This window comes from Gallus gallus, chromosome 1 (assembly GCF_016699485.2).
Source record: "Gallus gallus isolate bGalGal1 chromosome 1, bGalGal1.mat.broiler.GRCg7b, whole genome shotgun sequence".
Taxonomy (NCBI): Eukaryota; Metazoa; Chordata; class Aves; order Galliformes; family Phasianidae; genus Gallus; species Gallus gallus.
The window spans coordinates 132,002,418-132,019,715 of record NC_052532.1 but is presented as its reverse complement, the minus strand read 5'-3'; the positions used below and the strand labels follow the sequence as shown (position 1 = coordinate 132,019,715).

General features: G+C 38.5%; 1 protein-coding gene across 14 annotated transcripts in view; it reads right to left on the bottom strand.

The window, feature by feature from the left end:
- Positions 1 to 17,298, bottom strand: part of UBE3A (ubiquitin protein ligase E3A) — a 49,285-nt gene that overhangs the window by 13,991 nt on the left and 17,996 nt on the right. For 10 of the 14 annotated variants that reach the window (XM_046901015.1, XM_040707063.2, XM_040707069.2 and 7 more), the window contains 3 exons: positions 15,950 to 15,994; positions 6,537 to 6,847; positions 1,248 to 2,503 (listed from right to left, as the gene is read on the bottom strand). In XM_046901015.1, the coding sequence (XP_046756971.1) occupies positions 1,248 to 2,503; positions 6,537 to 6,847; positions 15,950 to 15,994 (1,612 nt within the window). Of the gene's footprint in view, positions 1 to 1,247; positions 2,504 to 6,536; positions 6,848 to 10,214; positions 15,995 to 17,298 lie in introns of all 14 variants that reach the window. The other 4 variants (XM_046901028.1, XM_046901024.1, XM_040707078.2 and 1 more) reach the window with 3 other exon arrangements.

Genomic DNA, 17,298 nt, shown 5'->3' with positions numbered 1-17,298 from the left:
CAGATAGTAAAACTACAAACAGCATTCTACAAAAACAAACAAAAAAAACCCAGAAAACATAGGAGAGTTTACAACAGTGTATTCCCCATCTGCCTATTATAAAAACTAGGCTTTCAGACCAAAGCCATCTTTGCACCGCAAATTTCCCTCTTCATTTCCCCCAGCTGGTACTCTGAAGGAAAAGTCTTCTGTGTTAATTCATAACATTAACAATTCCTGAGAAGCAGCTAAACTCATTGAGAAATTCAGATGTTTGCTGCAAATCAAGGTGGGAGCTCCTTCAGGGCTCTCGCAACTGATCTTCAGTAGTTGAAAGTCAAAGTAGAAACAGCTGTTGCATTGAGAAGCAAAGACTCATCTTCCCCAAAGTCTCTCCCAAATGCACGCCCTGTTGGACTTCTTAGTGACATGCATTAAAAGCAAGTTTAAGTTTAAAAATTTACACGGACTGTTTTGCTTTTAACAGAGAACAAAAATGGACTTCTGAAAAATAACAGCTTTAAGCAAAGAACTAAATGGAGGAAAAGTTCTAAAATTAAGGGGCAAATTTATGGAGAAGTGTTTACCGTTAAATACTCCCTGTAGTTTGTATTCTGCACAACTCCCATCTTCAAAAAATACACGATCAAGAATCTTTGTTTTACTTTAAGAAGCTAGCATATTTACTTTAAGAAGCTAGAAACTGGCTGCTCTCACAGTTCTCAGGTACTAACAGGTCCTACTTCCCCTTTCTCAGTCATGTTATTTGCACCAAATAGCAACAAGGCTTAGAAAAGTGAGAAGTTCTGCTTATCAAGCAGTCAATCTTTATGCATGCTTTGTACCTAGAAGATCACAAGTCCTCAAGAATAGCACACAGCTGAAAGGTTTTAATTCAAACACCCATTTGCAAAAACCCCCGTTATCAAAAGATGATGCAGCCCTGAGTTCAGAGAAAATAAGATAAAGAATTTGGCTTCTCTCTGCATCAAGATATCTAACAGCATGAAACCTGTTTGTGAGGGTTAAGAACCGCCCAATACTTAAACACCTAAGATGGCAACTGCTCTGAGATGAACATTTAAGTCTCCAGCAGCGTGTTCAGAATTTCAAACTTAATACAGTAAAGCTATTTGAGATTCTTGCTGAGGAAGTCTAGCACACAAACTACTGAATTCACATGTAGTCTTTTTCAGTTAGTCAAAGCCTGGGTAGTCGGTGACAGTCAAACACTACAAACCTAGGTTCCATGTTGCTGTGTGACTTACCCGCACGAGTGCATCATCTATGATGTGATCACGTCTCACTTTAAGTCGTAAATATGGGTTGAGCTGCTGTCCTTGAACTAAGCTGTAGAGCACAGTTATGCGTCGTTCACTGTACATCCGGATCCTATTGTCATAATACAGTCCCAGGTTCTTAGTAACAGCATTCAATATGAAGGGACAAGTCATAAAAGAGAATTTATTTTCTGTTTCTACTTTGAAGAAAGTGTAGTCTTTGTCCATTTCTAGAACATCATTCAGTGGTTCATTAATAAATTCTTCAAAGGGGATAAGTGGTTTTCTGCAATCTATAGTTTTAACACCAAGTTCAGTTTCCAGTGGGTCCACTCGAGGACCTTTTTTATTTCTTCTTTCCTCACCCAACAGCTCTTGAAGAGTTAGTTCACTTGATTCCGGGATGGGTTCTTCATCTTCCTCTTCATTATGATCTGTATCCACATCCCCTCCTACTACATTTGCATAGTAAACCATTTTCAAGCACTTGGAAGCAGCAACAACAGCATCGTCATCATTCACTAGGTTACGACTGTTGAACTCGTTGCTTATGACTTTGTAAGTAATAAGCTGCTGAAACGTCTCCATCATTCTCCGAATTTGGTCTGCTCTATACTTAGACCACAATCTGACCAGTTTTGCTTGAGCTGCAAGGGGCAGCTTGCTCATTGCCTTGCAAAACAACGGCAGAGCCATTTCCAGATATTCTGGGCTATGAAGATTGCCATTCTCCATAACGATAATAAACAAATTCAGATAGTTAGGATCCCGAGAGTATACATTATGGTAAGTCAAGTCACATTCCACGTTAGGTGACAAGTACACAAGTGCATTTAAAAAGGCAGTTTCTATTTTTTCATTAGAAAGTAATCTATCGTAGACCCGCCTGACTGCTTCAATATCTACAGACACTTCATCAGGGCCCAATTTTTGGAGGTTATTATCTCCTTGTGTATTTTCACCTATTCTCGACGATGAAGATGATGACGCGCCTGAGTCTTCTTCCATAGCAGCAGCCGAACAGGCAGCTTTTTCCTTTTCATCTTCATCTTTGTCTTCATCCTTTCCTTGAAGAGACTTGAGCTCCTCCTTGGTGTGCTGCTTGGCTTTTCGGAAACTCTGTACCAGTGCTTCTGCACTGGAAAATACTCTCCCAATCACTCGGATTAAAGGGGAATAATCCTCTTTCTCCCGACATAGTTCAAGAATTTCATATATCTTGTCTTCCGTTAGAAAAGTCACATCTATAACAACAGAAAATATTATTATTAATTGTATTAAGATAAAAATTAAGAAAATACTGCTAACGTGCTTTACACAATAAATCTGTGTATATTATACCATCAGCACACATTAAAAAAGTAGCGTCAGCACTTTATAAATTTAAGACATGACTCACTTTCATTAACACAATAAATCACCAACTCAGAACTCTTTTGTATACCATCTTATTTGTGGATGTTGATCAGAGAACATCCTGGGATAGAAAATCTGCTTTGCAGTTGATTGACTACACTTAGTTTGATAGTATTAGATAGACTAAACAAGAGTAACTAGAGCAATCAGCGAGATGTTAAAACCTTAAAAGCCTTAATAAGGCTGCGTGACACAATACCAATGCTTCTGGTAAATCAGTACAGCCAACACACAAGTCACTACACTACCTGAACTAAACTATCAACTTTTTTCAACTGAGCACATACATAATCCAACTTAAAGACAGATCTTTAAAAGATGCAGTAACTTATTTTGTTGAATGTAAGAAATAAGAGTATTAGAAATAGATTAGAATTTTTATGTGTTCCGTAATAGTTTTTACCTAACACATACCTGAAAATAACTCAAAAAACTCTCAACACAGGATAATAAGTTTATGCTTCCTTCTAAATTACACGCACTGTAGGGCAGGTGGGTTATTTGTTCGTATGAATAACAGCTGGAACATACTCATCAACGTGCTATTCAGATAGACAAGGTGGTTTACACATCAACAGAGTGGTACCTGTCTCCCACACTCCGTACTCAGATTGAGGTCCACTTGCTAAGCCAAATCCTTCTTTCTATCTAGTAACAAGACGGAGAATGCAATACAGTTCTCTCCACTACTCAAACAGCATCCACAAGAGGTCTTGCATCAGGTTATGATTTAAGAGTAGGATTTCCAGCACACAGGTTATATTGGTGCTGTAGATGGATAATGATGCGAAGTATGTTCTCAGATATGCAGAGATACTATTATGCAGATTGTTTTCATTCTATCTTAATCAGATTCTTCCAAACTGGTACACGGAATGAAGACCAAATTTATAACCACCTCTGCAGAGACTAAGCCTATCACCTTTATATAGACAGTATAGTTGAAGTATTTTCAAATGTGATCAAATGTTAAATTAAAAATACAAACTAAATCATGCAGAGAGACAACCTATTGATTTTTCCTCAGAGCCTCAAAACCATTCTTAGAGCACACGTAACATAAGCTTAATCTTTTCTATGTTATGCTACTGATTTCCATTAAATATGAAGACAGCAGAAAAGGCTTCAAAACTAAGATCTGTCCTGTTGAATAAATAACAGCAGCGAGGATTTTATAAAAAGATTCAATCCTAGTATACTTCCTATTTTTATTTGCTGCAGTGCACGTGCAAGCAGCAAGCTTGCCTAAAATAAATTCTGCCTCTCAGATTGTTCTGTGCCATGACTCTTGAAAAAAAAAGGACTACAACCCTGAGTTCACTGACAAGAACATGGAAGTTATTCATAGCTCAAAAATTACTAATAGAGTTGGTAATTTAATAGTAACACGTTATAAATTCAACAGGATTTCTCCAGTCATTCTTTTACATGCTTTTAATATTTAAGAAACAAACCATGTGCTACTTCCTGCTAAAATATTAGGTGTTACCACCAGCAGTTTCACAACAGCTTTAAGACATATCCTGCAACCATGCTCCAACTGAGCTGCTGTGTAAGGGCCCGTCCAATTTTACTTTATAGCAGTGATCAGCATCTGATTTATCTCTATCAGATACTGACTGACGGGAAAACAAATACAGCATAAGCAAAGGTTCCTTCTAGCACCAGTGACATTTAGCTGACAACTGAATAGGTGCAGTTATTCGTGCCTTCCCTCACACCTTCTACTAAAACTAAGTCTTCTAACAATGTAAACATAGCTCCTCCCAAACCTTGCTCTCATTGATATCCATGACAAATCCATAAACAAAGTCAAATTTTAGTAGGGATCCAAAAGCAGCACTTACCTTTCAATTTCACCAAGTACTTTTTGACCATGAAAAAGACTGTCTGTGATTTATATATATGGTTGGCAAACTCCCTCATCAGCAAAACTTATTAATCATCTTTTTATTATCTCTTAAGGAAGCCCTGTTATGACTGTGTCAACACTGCCTGTCCACCATCCTTTCTGTTCCCAACTCACTGTACTGGCAATCAGAGCTGAAGACATATTTCCAGGCTAATTATAACACAATCTTTGAAATAGTTCTTTTTATATTTGACTGCATTTCTAATCCATATTTGTTTGTTTTTAAAACAAATTCGTTATTTTCCTTGCTTTCTACTTCCTCTTTTCAGAATGTCATCTAAGCCATCAGTGAGATGCTGACAGCAGTCTCCAGATAAACCTTTCCTAAGAGATAATAATTCTAGCATTTATCATTACAGCAAAGAATCATAGAATGGCCTGGGTTGAAAAGGTCCACAACGATGGTTTCAACCCCCCTGCTACGTGCAGGGTCGCCAACCACCAGACCAGGCTGCGCAGAGCCACATCCAGCCTGGCCTTGAATGCCTCCAGGGATGGGGCATCCACAACCTCCTTGGGCAACCTGTTCCAGTGTGTCACCACCTTCTGTGTGGAAAAAAAAATTAACTAAAATAATTCCAAGAGGCAGTTCTTCTAAATTATTTGAAACTTCCAACTCTGTGTCAAGCATAAAAGCAAGCCGCATATCCTTTTCCTTGGCTTTCTTAACTTTTTCTCTGAAAATGTTGTTGTAGAAGGGCCTTAAAAAAAAAATAACCAGAGTGCTAGATTACTCTGTCCATACAGCTACAAAGACAGGTCAGTATTCATGATTTTACAATGCATAAAGTTTGAGTCACTGCTTTAGACAACAGGCTGCCTTTGGATGGATTGCAAAGATTCTTACTTACCTACGTTGCAGAGAGATGGTAGGGGGGAGGTAAACAAATGAAAATCCTGTATGTGCACATCTCCATTCAAATACACAAGACTAAGAGACAAGCCGCAAAACAAACCCAACATGTCTCTTGCCAGTCTAACACTAACTGGCTCCCTTTTCCCCTCCCTACCGTTTGCATCTTTGCTTACTCAGATCTTAAATAATGTGGGGACACATCCTCACATCAGCTAAAGATGAAAATAGTGTTAGTATTCACTGGAGCACCTCAGGTTTCTTAGAACAGAGTTATATTTCATTGCTGACTCTACAGGTCTTTCTAATTCTTTGCTGTAAACAGTTTCACATTCTTTGCTTAAATTTTTTTCATTTGGTAGGTGGATTTCTTTTTTTTGAATGCTTATTTTTAGGCAACAATCAAGATGCCAGCTTACATTGTAGTCTCCTTCTCTCTAGTGCCCTCATCCCTTGATTTGCAAATAATCTGTCTAGTAGTCATAATTGGAAGGTTTAGCATTCAGTAAAAACACAGCTTCACACTAAAGGTTAACTTTGGTACAATCATGAGAAGGGTATGTTCTAAAACCATGAATAGCCAAAACAAATCTATGGAAGACAGTCTCAAGGTTTTATTAGCCCTCTTTCCACTTCAAAGAAAAAAAAGTCAACTGAACAAGCAAATCATTTGTTGTATCATTTTTGTTCACCTGTTATTTTTCTTAACTCAGAAACCGAAATTATTTGAAGTGCAATTCTTACATCTCATTTACTACAGAGCAATTACAAAACTGGTTGAAGTAATCAAACTAATACAGGCATACAACTGCACTTAAAAAAAAATCTCCACGTTTGCAGTAATTTCAGAACACAAATGAATGAACTCATCTAAGAAGACAGATGAATTTTGGAGATGCAGTGAAGATCCAGATTTGGAATCAGCGTTCAGCGTTCATCCCAATATTTCACACAATCTGTAGTAAAATATTTGAAGGCTGAACATTGTATTTTACTTAAGAATACAGCAGAACACCCCCACACTGAAACCTGCTGGTTTGTACTTGAGCATATTAAATGTGTTCTATTTTATAAGGATTCCAAAGTATCATCTTACCTTTAAAGTCATCTCTTGGGCCTTGCATTTCCTTCTTATTCATTTTTCTGTCAGTGCAGGAATTGTTATGGGCACCTTTGGAGTTGTTTTCTAGGTAAGCTGAGCTCGTTCCTTTCTTGGAGGGATGAGGATCACAGAGTTTTGCATTAATCTTATAAAGCTCGAGGGCCTTAATGGCTGCTGCATTGTTATCCATACGGAGAAAAGTTGGACAGGAAGCACAAAATTCATTCGTGCAGGCTTCATTTCCACAGCCCTCAGTTAACTGGTGGTAGTAGCGCTCTATTAGATGCTTTGCAGCTGCTCGCTTCCTGTAGCAAACATTCAAACAGTAAGTACAAGGATTAGTAGAGCTTTCACATACAAAGCTCATTCAAAGCATCAGCAAGGCAGAGATTAGTCAGGCACTGAAACACAAGATTTCTGAATCAGAGGGAACATCAGGAGATTTCTTTAAATGCAGGACTCTCATATTGACAAATGCAAATGTATTTAACACACGATTTGATTTATGGGTCCTCTGAAAAGAAAAGGTAGATGTTTACACACAAATATCAGCTTTACCTTCTAGTGTTACAGTGGACACAATCTCAACTGGTAATAAAAAAAAAGAGCAGTTTAGATGCAAAGCAAGGCTGAAAGTAGAACAGAACTAGATTTACAGGTAACCAACTCTCCGATGCATAGTACTGAGGTATAGCTGCCACTGAAAGGGAAGCTACATGACAAATGATCCAGGCATTTATTTAGTAATGCTATCAATAAGTACTATACCAATAGGATATAAATCCCTTAAAATTTTCTCTTTTAATATACAAAATTCCAGATGATCACAGTTATCTGATATTAGTTTGTTATTTAAAAGAGTACGAAAAGTGTTACTTGGTTAATTGAACTACTGACAAAAAAGTGATTAAAGATGAGCTCTCAATGCTGAATAACCTCAGCTTCGTGAAGTATATGGCTCTTAAACAGCTATTTGCCAGATTCTCCCCTTTCTCCCACAGTAACACATGGCAAGCATGTATTTTGAGTAATACAGAGATATAGTTGTAATTCTTCAATGTGCCTAGTACTATACACACAAAAAAACATCTAAATGGTCAGTTACTAAAGCCACACATTTACCAAAACATGCAAATGGTAAATAAAACACCTGAAAGCTACTGCTGATTAGGACAGAAAGAGCTACATGCAGCACCAAGAACACCATATTTCACTGTATTTTCAAAACAAACAAAAATTCCTATGCTTTTAAGAAAGCTAGATATCAAATAGAAACAAAATCTCTTACATTTTGGAAATATCTAATATATAGGTCTTAAATGGAAATTTAACAATACTCTACATGTCTGAAGGTTAGAATACGGGGAGCAAGACATTAAACAGAAATTGTGACAACTGAAGTTGCTTTTTCCAGAAGTTGATGCACGCACAGATTCTCCATAGAACAAGTACATTAGAACTGAAGCCTCAGACCCGCTGGTACTATGCAGCACTTGCTGTGTGCAGCCATTAACACAGCCTGGTCAAGTACTAGAGTTTCAGTGCAGTGGCTTCAGAAGGGGAAGTGTCCTCAAGGTCTTAAAGTAATTACTGAGGTGTATGTTATTCAACAATAACACCTCTATTCCTTCTCTATGATCATGAGATCTGTAAGAGCAAAAGGGAAGAAAATCATTACTTCAAGCGTCTACCTGACCTTCTAAATGTCCAAGAACAGAATAAAAAAGTTTCCCATGGCAGAATTGGAAGATCATAAAAAAAGTAGAGCAGCACCATCAACACCAAAGCCACTACTGTACAAGGGAACAGAATAGCTGTATCCTGATCTAAGGAAAGAGTTCCAGCCTTTCCAGCTTTTACATCACATTTCTCTTTCATTTCTCCACTGCAGTCTACACGTAGGCCACAAGCTCTTCACAGCAGTGTTTTTTCCTGACCTGTGTAAAAACCTATGAATGTTATAAGGATTATTTCTCATAAGCTTCTCTAAATGTGGGCATACATTTTCACCTAGAGCAGCCAGAATTGTTACTCATGTTAAATACGTTGTGAAACGATGACCAATTCCCAACAAGAGAGGGCTTACATTCTCAAGCTGGATAAGTTGCTAAAGAAGCATGCACACCTTTCTAGCTCGTGTGACATTTTAACTATTTCAGTATATAAAACACTGTTGATGTGATCAGTGTTTATTACATCAAACACTATGTTTTAATCCGGTAATATATGAAATACTAGGGGACAGCACTAAGATTAGAGCTGTCTCTAGCAGCTGACATCTAAGGAACTCTTTGTTTTCCATCATGATGGATATGGAAAGAAAAAAAGCATAGAAATGGCATTAGTGAAAACTAAAAAAAGCTACTGCAGAAGCATTACATATTTTCTCATCTTAATTCTTGATTTTTATGTAAAAAAACAAAAACAACAACAAACAAGTGAAGACTGCAGCACCCTTTAAGCTCCTATACAGGGGTCTAGCAAAGAGTAACTAGTCCCTTACAAATTCAATGGCTAGTTTACTGTACACTAGCACACAGACATAGCATAGCTCAGACTGCAGCGGCTGACTTACATGCATGTTTGTAAAGACTCACACTGTTGTTGCCTATCTGATTTCAAAACTCACCTGCACATGCACAGTTGTACACATTTTACAGACTGTCTTAGGGATAACTTCCCACACAGTAGGCCTTGTATAACCTTCTTAAGCAAGACACTATACTTTGGCGAGGGCAAGAGCCTACTGTAATATATAACTCCTTCCTTCCCCAAAGCCCAATAATTCCACAAGCCCATTTTCCATTTTAAAAATTAATATTCACCGACTTACTCATGAAGTACTTAAAAAAAATAAAAGAATCCCTATAGGCTTTTTAAATTGTGCTTTAACTAATAAAAAGCCAGATAAGTACTCTGAATTTGTAATTGAAATGCTGCCAAATCTGCAGGGCAGCACGAGAAACTTGTACTACTGAGCCTCTACCTTCCTAGAGATGTCGGTAAAATAATATTTTGAAGCACAGGATAATTTAGACTGGGAAAGGCCTTCAATATGAAGCCCAGCCACCAACCTGGCATAGCTAGTACTATCACTAAAACATGTCATAAGCCACATCAGTGTCTCTCATGAATACCTCCAAGGATGGAGACCTCCACTATTTCCCTGGGCAGCCTATTCCAATGCTTGACCAACTCTCTGAGGGAAGATCTTCTTCCTGATATCCAGTATAAAATTCTCCTGATGCAACCTAAGGAAGTTTCCTGGCATCCTAGCGCTTATCCCTGAGAAAAGAGATCGACACCACCTCGCTGCAGCCTGTTAAGGCAGTTGCAGAGAACAATAAGGTCTCCCCTCAGCCTCTTCTCCACATTGAACAGCCTCAGCTCCCTCAGAGACTCCTCGTAAGTCTCGCTTTCCAGTTCCTTCTGATGGATGTCATAAAGACATACAAAAAACAAGGAACTGAATGTGCTGGTTCAAAAGTTTCAACACAATACATCTAACTTGCATTTCTCAGATATCTTAAGCTAAATACAGAGAAATGCTACATAAAGCAAACATTTTTTGCAACAGAGGAAAAAAAGAGACTTAATAGGTCAAGTAAGTATACTACACTTTGGAAATAAGATCACCTTCAGACCCAAAGGAGTGAAAAACATCTCACATACCGAAGTGTAGTTACAGACAGCCATCTTTGCGAATCTGAATGCTGGTCTTTGAGAGTGTCTTTTAAACTTTGCCTGTTGTTTTCCTTCTTGTGGTTAATTAAGTGTAATAATGGCAATGCTTGAAGAGAAGTTTCCAGTAAAAGCACTGCCCACAAAGCATGCCTGCACATCAAAATGTCGGAAGTCCCACCCAGAGCCGGAACCGAGCACCACCCCTTGGTTCCAGTGATGCTATAATACCTTCTGCCCACTTCAGCCAAAGGCTGAATGTATGCCTGGAAACACACACGGAGCTCACGTTTCCAAACCCTGATCCTCTCAGCATGATGTGCTTCTCAGGCAGTGAACCCCAATAGCTGGGTGCAGACTGTGACTCCCTGAGTGGGGGCACCCACTTCACCACACATGTTGGATCTGATGTGTCTCCAGGAATTGTGTGCTGAAAGAGTCATCGCACTTTTTCAAGAAAGATGAGCCTGAGAACAGAAGAGTCTCTTGGATATACGGAGCAAAGCAGAGACAGCTAGAGAGATGGTCTCAAAAACATGATCAGAACATCTCTCCATCTACCTCACAGAGAAACTACCTTGTTGCACTCTTATCTGAAAAGCAGTCCTCATTACTGTCATTTCTTCTGCTGATTATTAACTAACTCTAGGCTCTAGAAACATATTATTCCACAGACTAATTCCACAGCTTCATATCCAGGCTCCTATCATTTCAATATTCAGTTAGCCAAGGAATTTAGAGATGAATAAGGGGTTAACTGCATCCTGGCTTTTCAATGCAAGCAATATCAGGAAAAATGCCTGATTTTTTTTTGTTTTTCTGTAAAACATCTCAGATCTGAAGGCATTAAATGATTGTTTTGCAAAATCACTTATTAGACAATTATTGTAAGTGATCAACATATGTAAATGAGACTAACTACAGACAGATGATACTTGACAGTGATTTAAATGCTATGCTTGAGTTTACACAATTAATGCCTTTTCAAAAGATTGAGAAACACTATCTTAATAAAAAAGCCCTTAAATGTACCCAACTACAAAGCAAAAGTAACTTGAATTATTACTGGAATAAACTTAAGTTCAGGATTAAATAGAAGCTTACAGTGCCTTACTCTCTTTGAACAAATTTGTTATTGAAGACAAAAGAAGAAAGTAGAGAGGTATTATCAGGTGTTAGATTAGTTTTTATAACTTTAACTGCACAAATCATTTCAGTAGCTCTCCAGATTTTAAGTAAGGACTCCTAAATACTAACACTGTGTACTAGCTGCAAGACCAAGAAAAGATCAACTCTGTCTTTAATGGAAAGAAGTGAAACAATAAGCATACTTGCAGGAGCCCTTCAGACTGTCTCATATTCAGAAGAAAACAAAATTTTATCAAATATTAAGCAAAATCATAGAATCACAGAATGGCCTGGGTTAAAAAGGACCACAATGATCATCGAGTTTCAACCCCTCTGCTATGTGCAGGGTCACTAACCACCAGACCAGGCTGCCCAGAGCCACATCCAGCCTGGCCTTGAATGCCTCAGGGATGGGGCATCCACAGCCTCCTTGGGCAACATGTTCAAGTGTGTTACCACCCTCTGTGTGAAAAACTTCCTCCTGTCTAACCTAAACCTCCCGTCTCAGTTTAAAACCATTCCCCCTTGTTCTATTACTATCCACCCTTGTAAACAGCCATTCCCCTTCCTGTTTTTCTGCTCTCTTCAAGTACTGGAAGGCCACAGTGAGGTCTCCGGAGCCTTCTCTTCTCCAAACTAAACAATCCCAGTTCCCTCAACCTTTCCTCATAGGAGAGGTGCTCCAGCCCTCTGATCATCGTAGTGGCCCTCCTCTGGACCCGCTGCAAGATCTCCATGTCCTTCCTGTACTGGGATCCCCAGGCCTGGAAGTAGTACTCCAGATGGGGCCTCACAAGAGCCGAGTAGAGGGGCACAATCACCTCCCTCTCCCTGCTGGTCACCCCTTTTTTAATGCAGCCCAGAACACAGTTGGCCTTCCGGGCTGCAAGCACACACTGCTGGCTCATGTCCAGCTTCTTGTCTACCAGGACCCCCAAGTCCTCCACAGGGCTGAAAAAAAGGGCTGTTGGTCTCCTCACAGAATTAGCAAATGCGCTCTACCCTCAGTGCTGCACCTCCACTCTAAATACATTATTCACTATATTTTGTGTCCCTCTGTCAAAAGTGTCCTGACATTCCACACAAATGTAGTTAACCAGACTAAACTCCATGTTGTACTGTAAAAGCCTAAATGTGTAAGGTATGACATTTAAACAGTATTTCACAGCCCTACCAACCACACTTCACTAACAATAAAACATACAGAGTATCTTCTGAGAAGCTGATTCTAATCACCTCCTTCTGAGCCACTACTGTGTTCCAGTAGCAAATTTGATCAACAACAAACTACTTTACAAAAAATATTGATATTAGAAGACTGACCACTGCAACATGTATCTAACCTACAGAGAAGGGACCCAACTCCTCATCATCACATACTTTCCTTGTACATTTCCAAACAAAAAGGCCAAACATCACACAATCCCATTTTCAAGTTAAAGGAAACATCACACAATCCCATTTTCAAGTTAAAAAGTTTCTGGAGTTTTTAGTAAGTTTTGTTTCCATGGTAGAATTCTTTTACTGAGTTCACTCCATTTGACACTGTCCTAAAACAGCGACTATGGTCACGCAGATACTGACTGCAGACAACGTGGACTGAAGATCTGAACAAACACTTTACCTGTAATTTTAAGAACAGTCTAGCTTCTATGGATTAGAAAGCTTCAGCCTACGCAAATCCAGCTCTGCTCTCAGCTACGAGGAAAATAATTTAAGGCATTCCATGTCTAAAAGGCTCTAGGGTAGCACTGGCATGATGAAACACTAATACAGTCACAGTTCATATTTGCAATGGCTATTAATCATTTTTCTGGCATATTCTGGGAGGCTGCAGCATAATTTTCCTTTTGCCATTCTTTCAGGGAAATGAACCAGCCACAAAACCTACTCCAATGTGAGATGACTATGCATCACATCTAACTGACAACACTTTAAGGGGGGCAGTGATATTTGATGGCTTCAAAACCAAACAGACATTTTAAAGTTTAAAGCAGACCATTCACATGACCAGAAAGAAAGCTGAATTCATAGAAAACTATCATGTCAGAATACCCAAGGCTTGGGCATGACATATGACAATATATGACAGGCAGAGTGAAAATATATGAACTTAAGAGTTGTCAAGTTAAAGTAAATGAACAACTTCCAAAATTTAGTTTTAAATAGGTTTTTAGAATGCTTCAGTAATCAATGTCAAATATGATTGCAGCTCCGTAGCAGGAGCAGACAGCAGAAGGTGCTGACGTTGAGAATGCAAGAACTTGAATGGATGTTAAGGAGAAAAAAACATAAAACAAAAAAATAGACTCTGAGCTAACACCAAGATGTTCATCGGGCAGAGGAAGAACTTGAAAAGCTTGGCATAAGTAAGACTCTTATTCATGGAAGAATTTGATGCATCAGTCTGAAAGACTTGGATTTTCTTTTCATTAACACATGTGAAATGCATGACTATGCTCTTGGCATGGAGCTGTGCAATGCAAAACACAAACAAATAAAGCAATTATATCAGCCAACCAGAGCAAAACAACTTGTCATTGTGCAAATAAAACACTTCCATAAATCCCTGCACTTCCCAATAAATTATAGGCATATAAATAACATGGTTACTATTTTAGCAACACTGCAGGCCTGCAGGTCAAACTGTTATTCAGCATGCCATTCCACCTTATGCAAAGAGTAACTATGCAGTGGGATTGCAGAAATTCTCTGTAATTGGTGACATATACATCACATCATGATATAGTCCTAAAAACTTGCAAGTATACTATGTATTGAGGCTGTATATGAGTGGTAGGTATACATGGATCTCTATAGTTTGACTGGCTAGTGTATATTTTAGACACATAAAACCTATGTAGTCAGAGCAAGTCTGATCATCGTTCTGCACAAAACAAACAAAAAAAAACCCACTTCAGCTTTTACAGAAAAGCTGCAGACGTTAATTTTGCAGGTTCAGTTTTTAGTAGGAAAACGTATTGTCAAATTGCTAGAAGAAAAATATAGTTGTATTGGCTCTTCTTTCTGATTTATCCCCCGTCTTTATACATTCTTCATTTCACACTTGTCAGGGTCCTCATTACCTTACTTGCCTGTCTTTGCAGTGGGTAAAAAACAGCAGATCAACTGATAACGCCCAGGGAAGACTATAGCCAGGCTACAGCCACACAATTATTCAGGCCAGGAAAACAGAGAAACATAACCCAATTTGCTCCAGGAACACTAAAATAGGCTGCTTCATCAGCAGAAGACATTATGGCAGAGCCTTTGCCCTGCAACCTCTGAGTGACATCTGTCCATATAGTAGTTGTCAGTTACCCCACAAAACCTGTACTCCTATGCAAGCAGCTAGGCAGCACTTCTGGTACAGGTTTGCATGAAGGAGGACAAGCAAACTTGCCATCCTAGGATAAATACTCTTCTTTGTACAAGAAAAGAATTTCCTCCAGTGCATTTCTAAAAATGGAAAGGGAAAGCATTCTTTGTTTCTTTTTCATCCACTAGGTTATACAGTGCAATGTAAGTAGCCCACCTCAGCTTTGCCCCCTCTAGGTTGGGAAGCTACAGCAATTCACACTACGTCCATAACCTACAAGACACCCAGCCCATGATGTGTAGAATGCTAAACCAACTTTAGGGGAGGCTGGGGAAGAGACAGTTGATTTCAGGCCACAGAAAACGTTTGTGGCAGAAGCAAAATTAACCCAAATCTTTTGAAGCATAGGACAATATGCTAACAAATGGGCTACACTCCCTCTATTATTTCAGAAGTTCTGTTCTAAGCCAGAAGAGCAATGTTTGTGGTTTCCCTATTTGAATTTTAGCACAGGATGGTTTGAATAGCTAGAAAAGAATCTTTGTTTGCTAATGCACAGAAGAATGAAGCCTCAAGTAACATTTATCTTTTTAAAAATGGTCCTCTCATTCCCACAACCTTTTTTTTTTTTTTTTTAAATTTGGAATTTAAATGAACATTTCACCCAAATACAATCTTGCTTCTAGTTAATCTTGGCTTCCGGGCTAATGAAGACTGACCAAAACAAGGTTCTAAACTGCCAGCAAGATGCTAGATGAACACTGTTTAGTGAAAAGAAGTTATTTTGCTGTTTTTAAGAGTACTTAGCATACGAATTTGCCAAATCAAATCAGACTAGTTTTTTTTTTTTTTTTCCCTTATGCTAGCAATTGATCTGCCCCAATAGATACTAGCAGATACCTTGTGCCTTAGAACAGAATTGCTTTCAATCCCACACATGATATTAGTGAGTAGCAAGTAGAAATTACACCCTACTGCCACATCTGAGTATAGGCCTGAAGATTTTTGACACTTATGCTACCATCTACTGGTCCATGTTAAAATAAAACTCTTGAGCTTTCCCTTCAACCCATTCACCTCCAAAAAAAACCCAACAAAAACAACACAGTATTTACAAAGACTAATCATTATTCCATAGTACAATATTAGTTTGAAATTTTGTAATGTGATTCCGTATTTCCCCTCAGCTTCTGTCTTAGGTACAAAAGTAACTTCTATGTCCAAATATTCAAAACATTTTTAAACAAGATACACTGAACTCATCCACTCAGGTACTTACATTCGGCTAGTTTCAATGTTTTCAGAGTGAGGTTCTCCTGGTGATCTGCAAATACAGACAAAGTCTTAAGTACTGTTTGTCATTACAATATGAAGAGTTACGAGAAGGGTAAAGTGATTAATGACACTAATTACATAATTAGAAGCATCAGCTTTTCCGCACTTGCACATTCAACTTCTTTGACCAAACTCTAGAAAGTTTAACATAAATCTGAGAACACAATCAAGCCAAAGGACAGCATTTTTTCCCTACAGCTTATGCAGCAGCAACCACCAGAGGAGACTTCTGTTGGCAGTACTTCCTCATTCAGGTTGCATGATGCAGCAGTTCTGGGCTAATTCCTCGTAACCACTTCTGTAACCAAAAGGTATATTCAAAGTTTACCAGTGATCAACAGCTGAACTTTAAGATGCTGCAGTTCAGAAGCAGGCTTCAACATTCTCTAAGCAAAATTCTTGTCTCTCATTACTCAGATTTATGTACGTAACTTTACAGAACATAAGAGTTACAGTCAGTGTCCTATTTCTTCATTCCAATCAACAGGTCAGCCAGTAATTTTGAGAATCAGATGTTACTGCCTGGCATTTGTACCTACCCCTTTAACTTAATATAGAGTTATTTAAGGGGTATAGTTCCATATTCACTTAAGACAGCTAAATTACAGGGGAATAAGGAGGAGTCATACACATCTTGTTCTTTAACTTCCTGAATCAGCACTAGCATAATTTATTTTTAAGACTTTCATTTTTTATCCTTCTGGGCTCACACCAGTCCAGTGAGACTTCTAAGCCAGAAGGCAGGGCAGTACAAATACAGTTTTGACTTTAACCATCTTAAGCTGCTTTTCAATAATCTTGAGAACTGTACTCAACTTTCATTGCGGTAGATTTTGGTACAGTTGACTGGAACTGTTGAACTGGATATATTGTGTAGGAGTAGAAATACAGCACAGTCATTACAGCAACACTTGGTAGCTTACATGAACAAAAACGTCTTTCATGACAGAGCTTTCTCAAAACAGAAGTGAGCTACTATCTGTAAAGATAACTCACTCATTTTGTAGGTTTCAACCAAGTTTGCCAGGGGACTTCGGTTAGCACAGCTAATGTTCTCAGTATTCTCTACTAAAACCTTAGTTCCTCTACTGACACACCAGATCTTACCAACTTTCTAGAATTTACCAAACTGTATTATATTAATAGATGCAGTGCCTAGAAAGCATTTCTGGCACACAATTTTAAATTCCTAAGCTAACTGGATACTATGCAGTGACATATGATGCAGAACACAGGAAGTTATTTGTTTATATTTCACTAAGTTACAAAATTCAACTGACACTAGAGATGGGA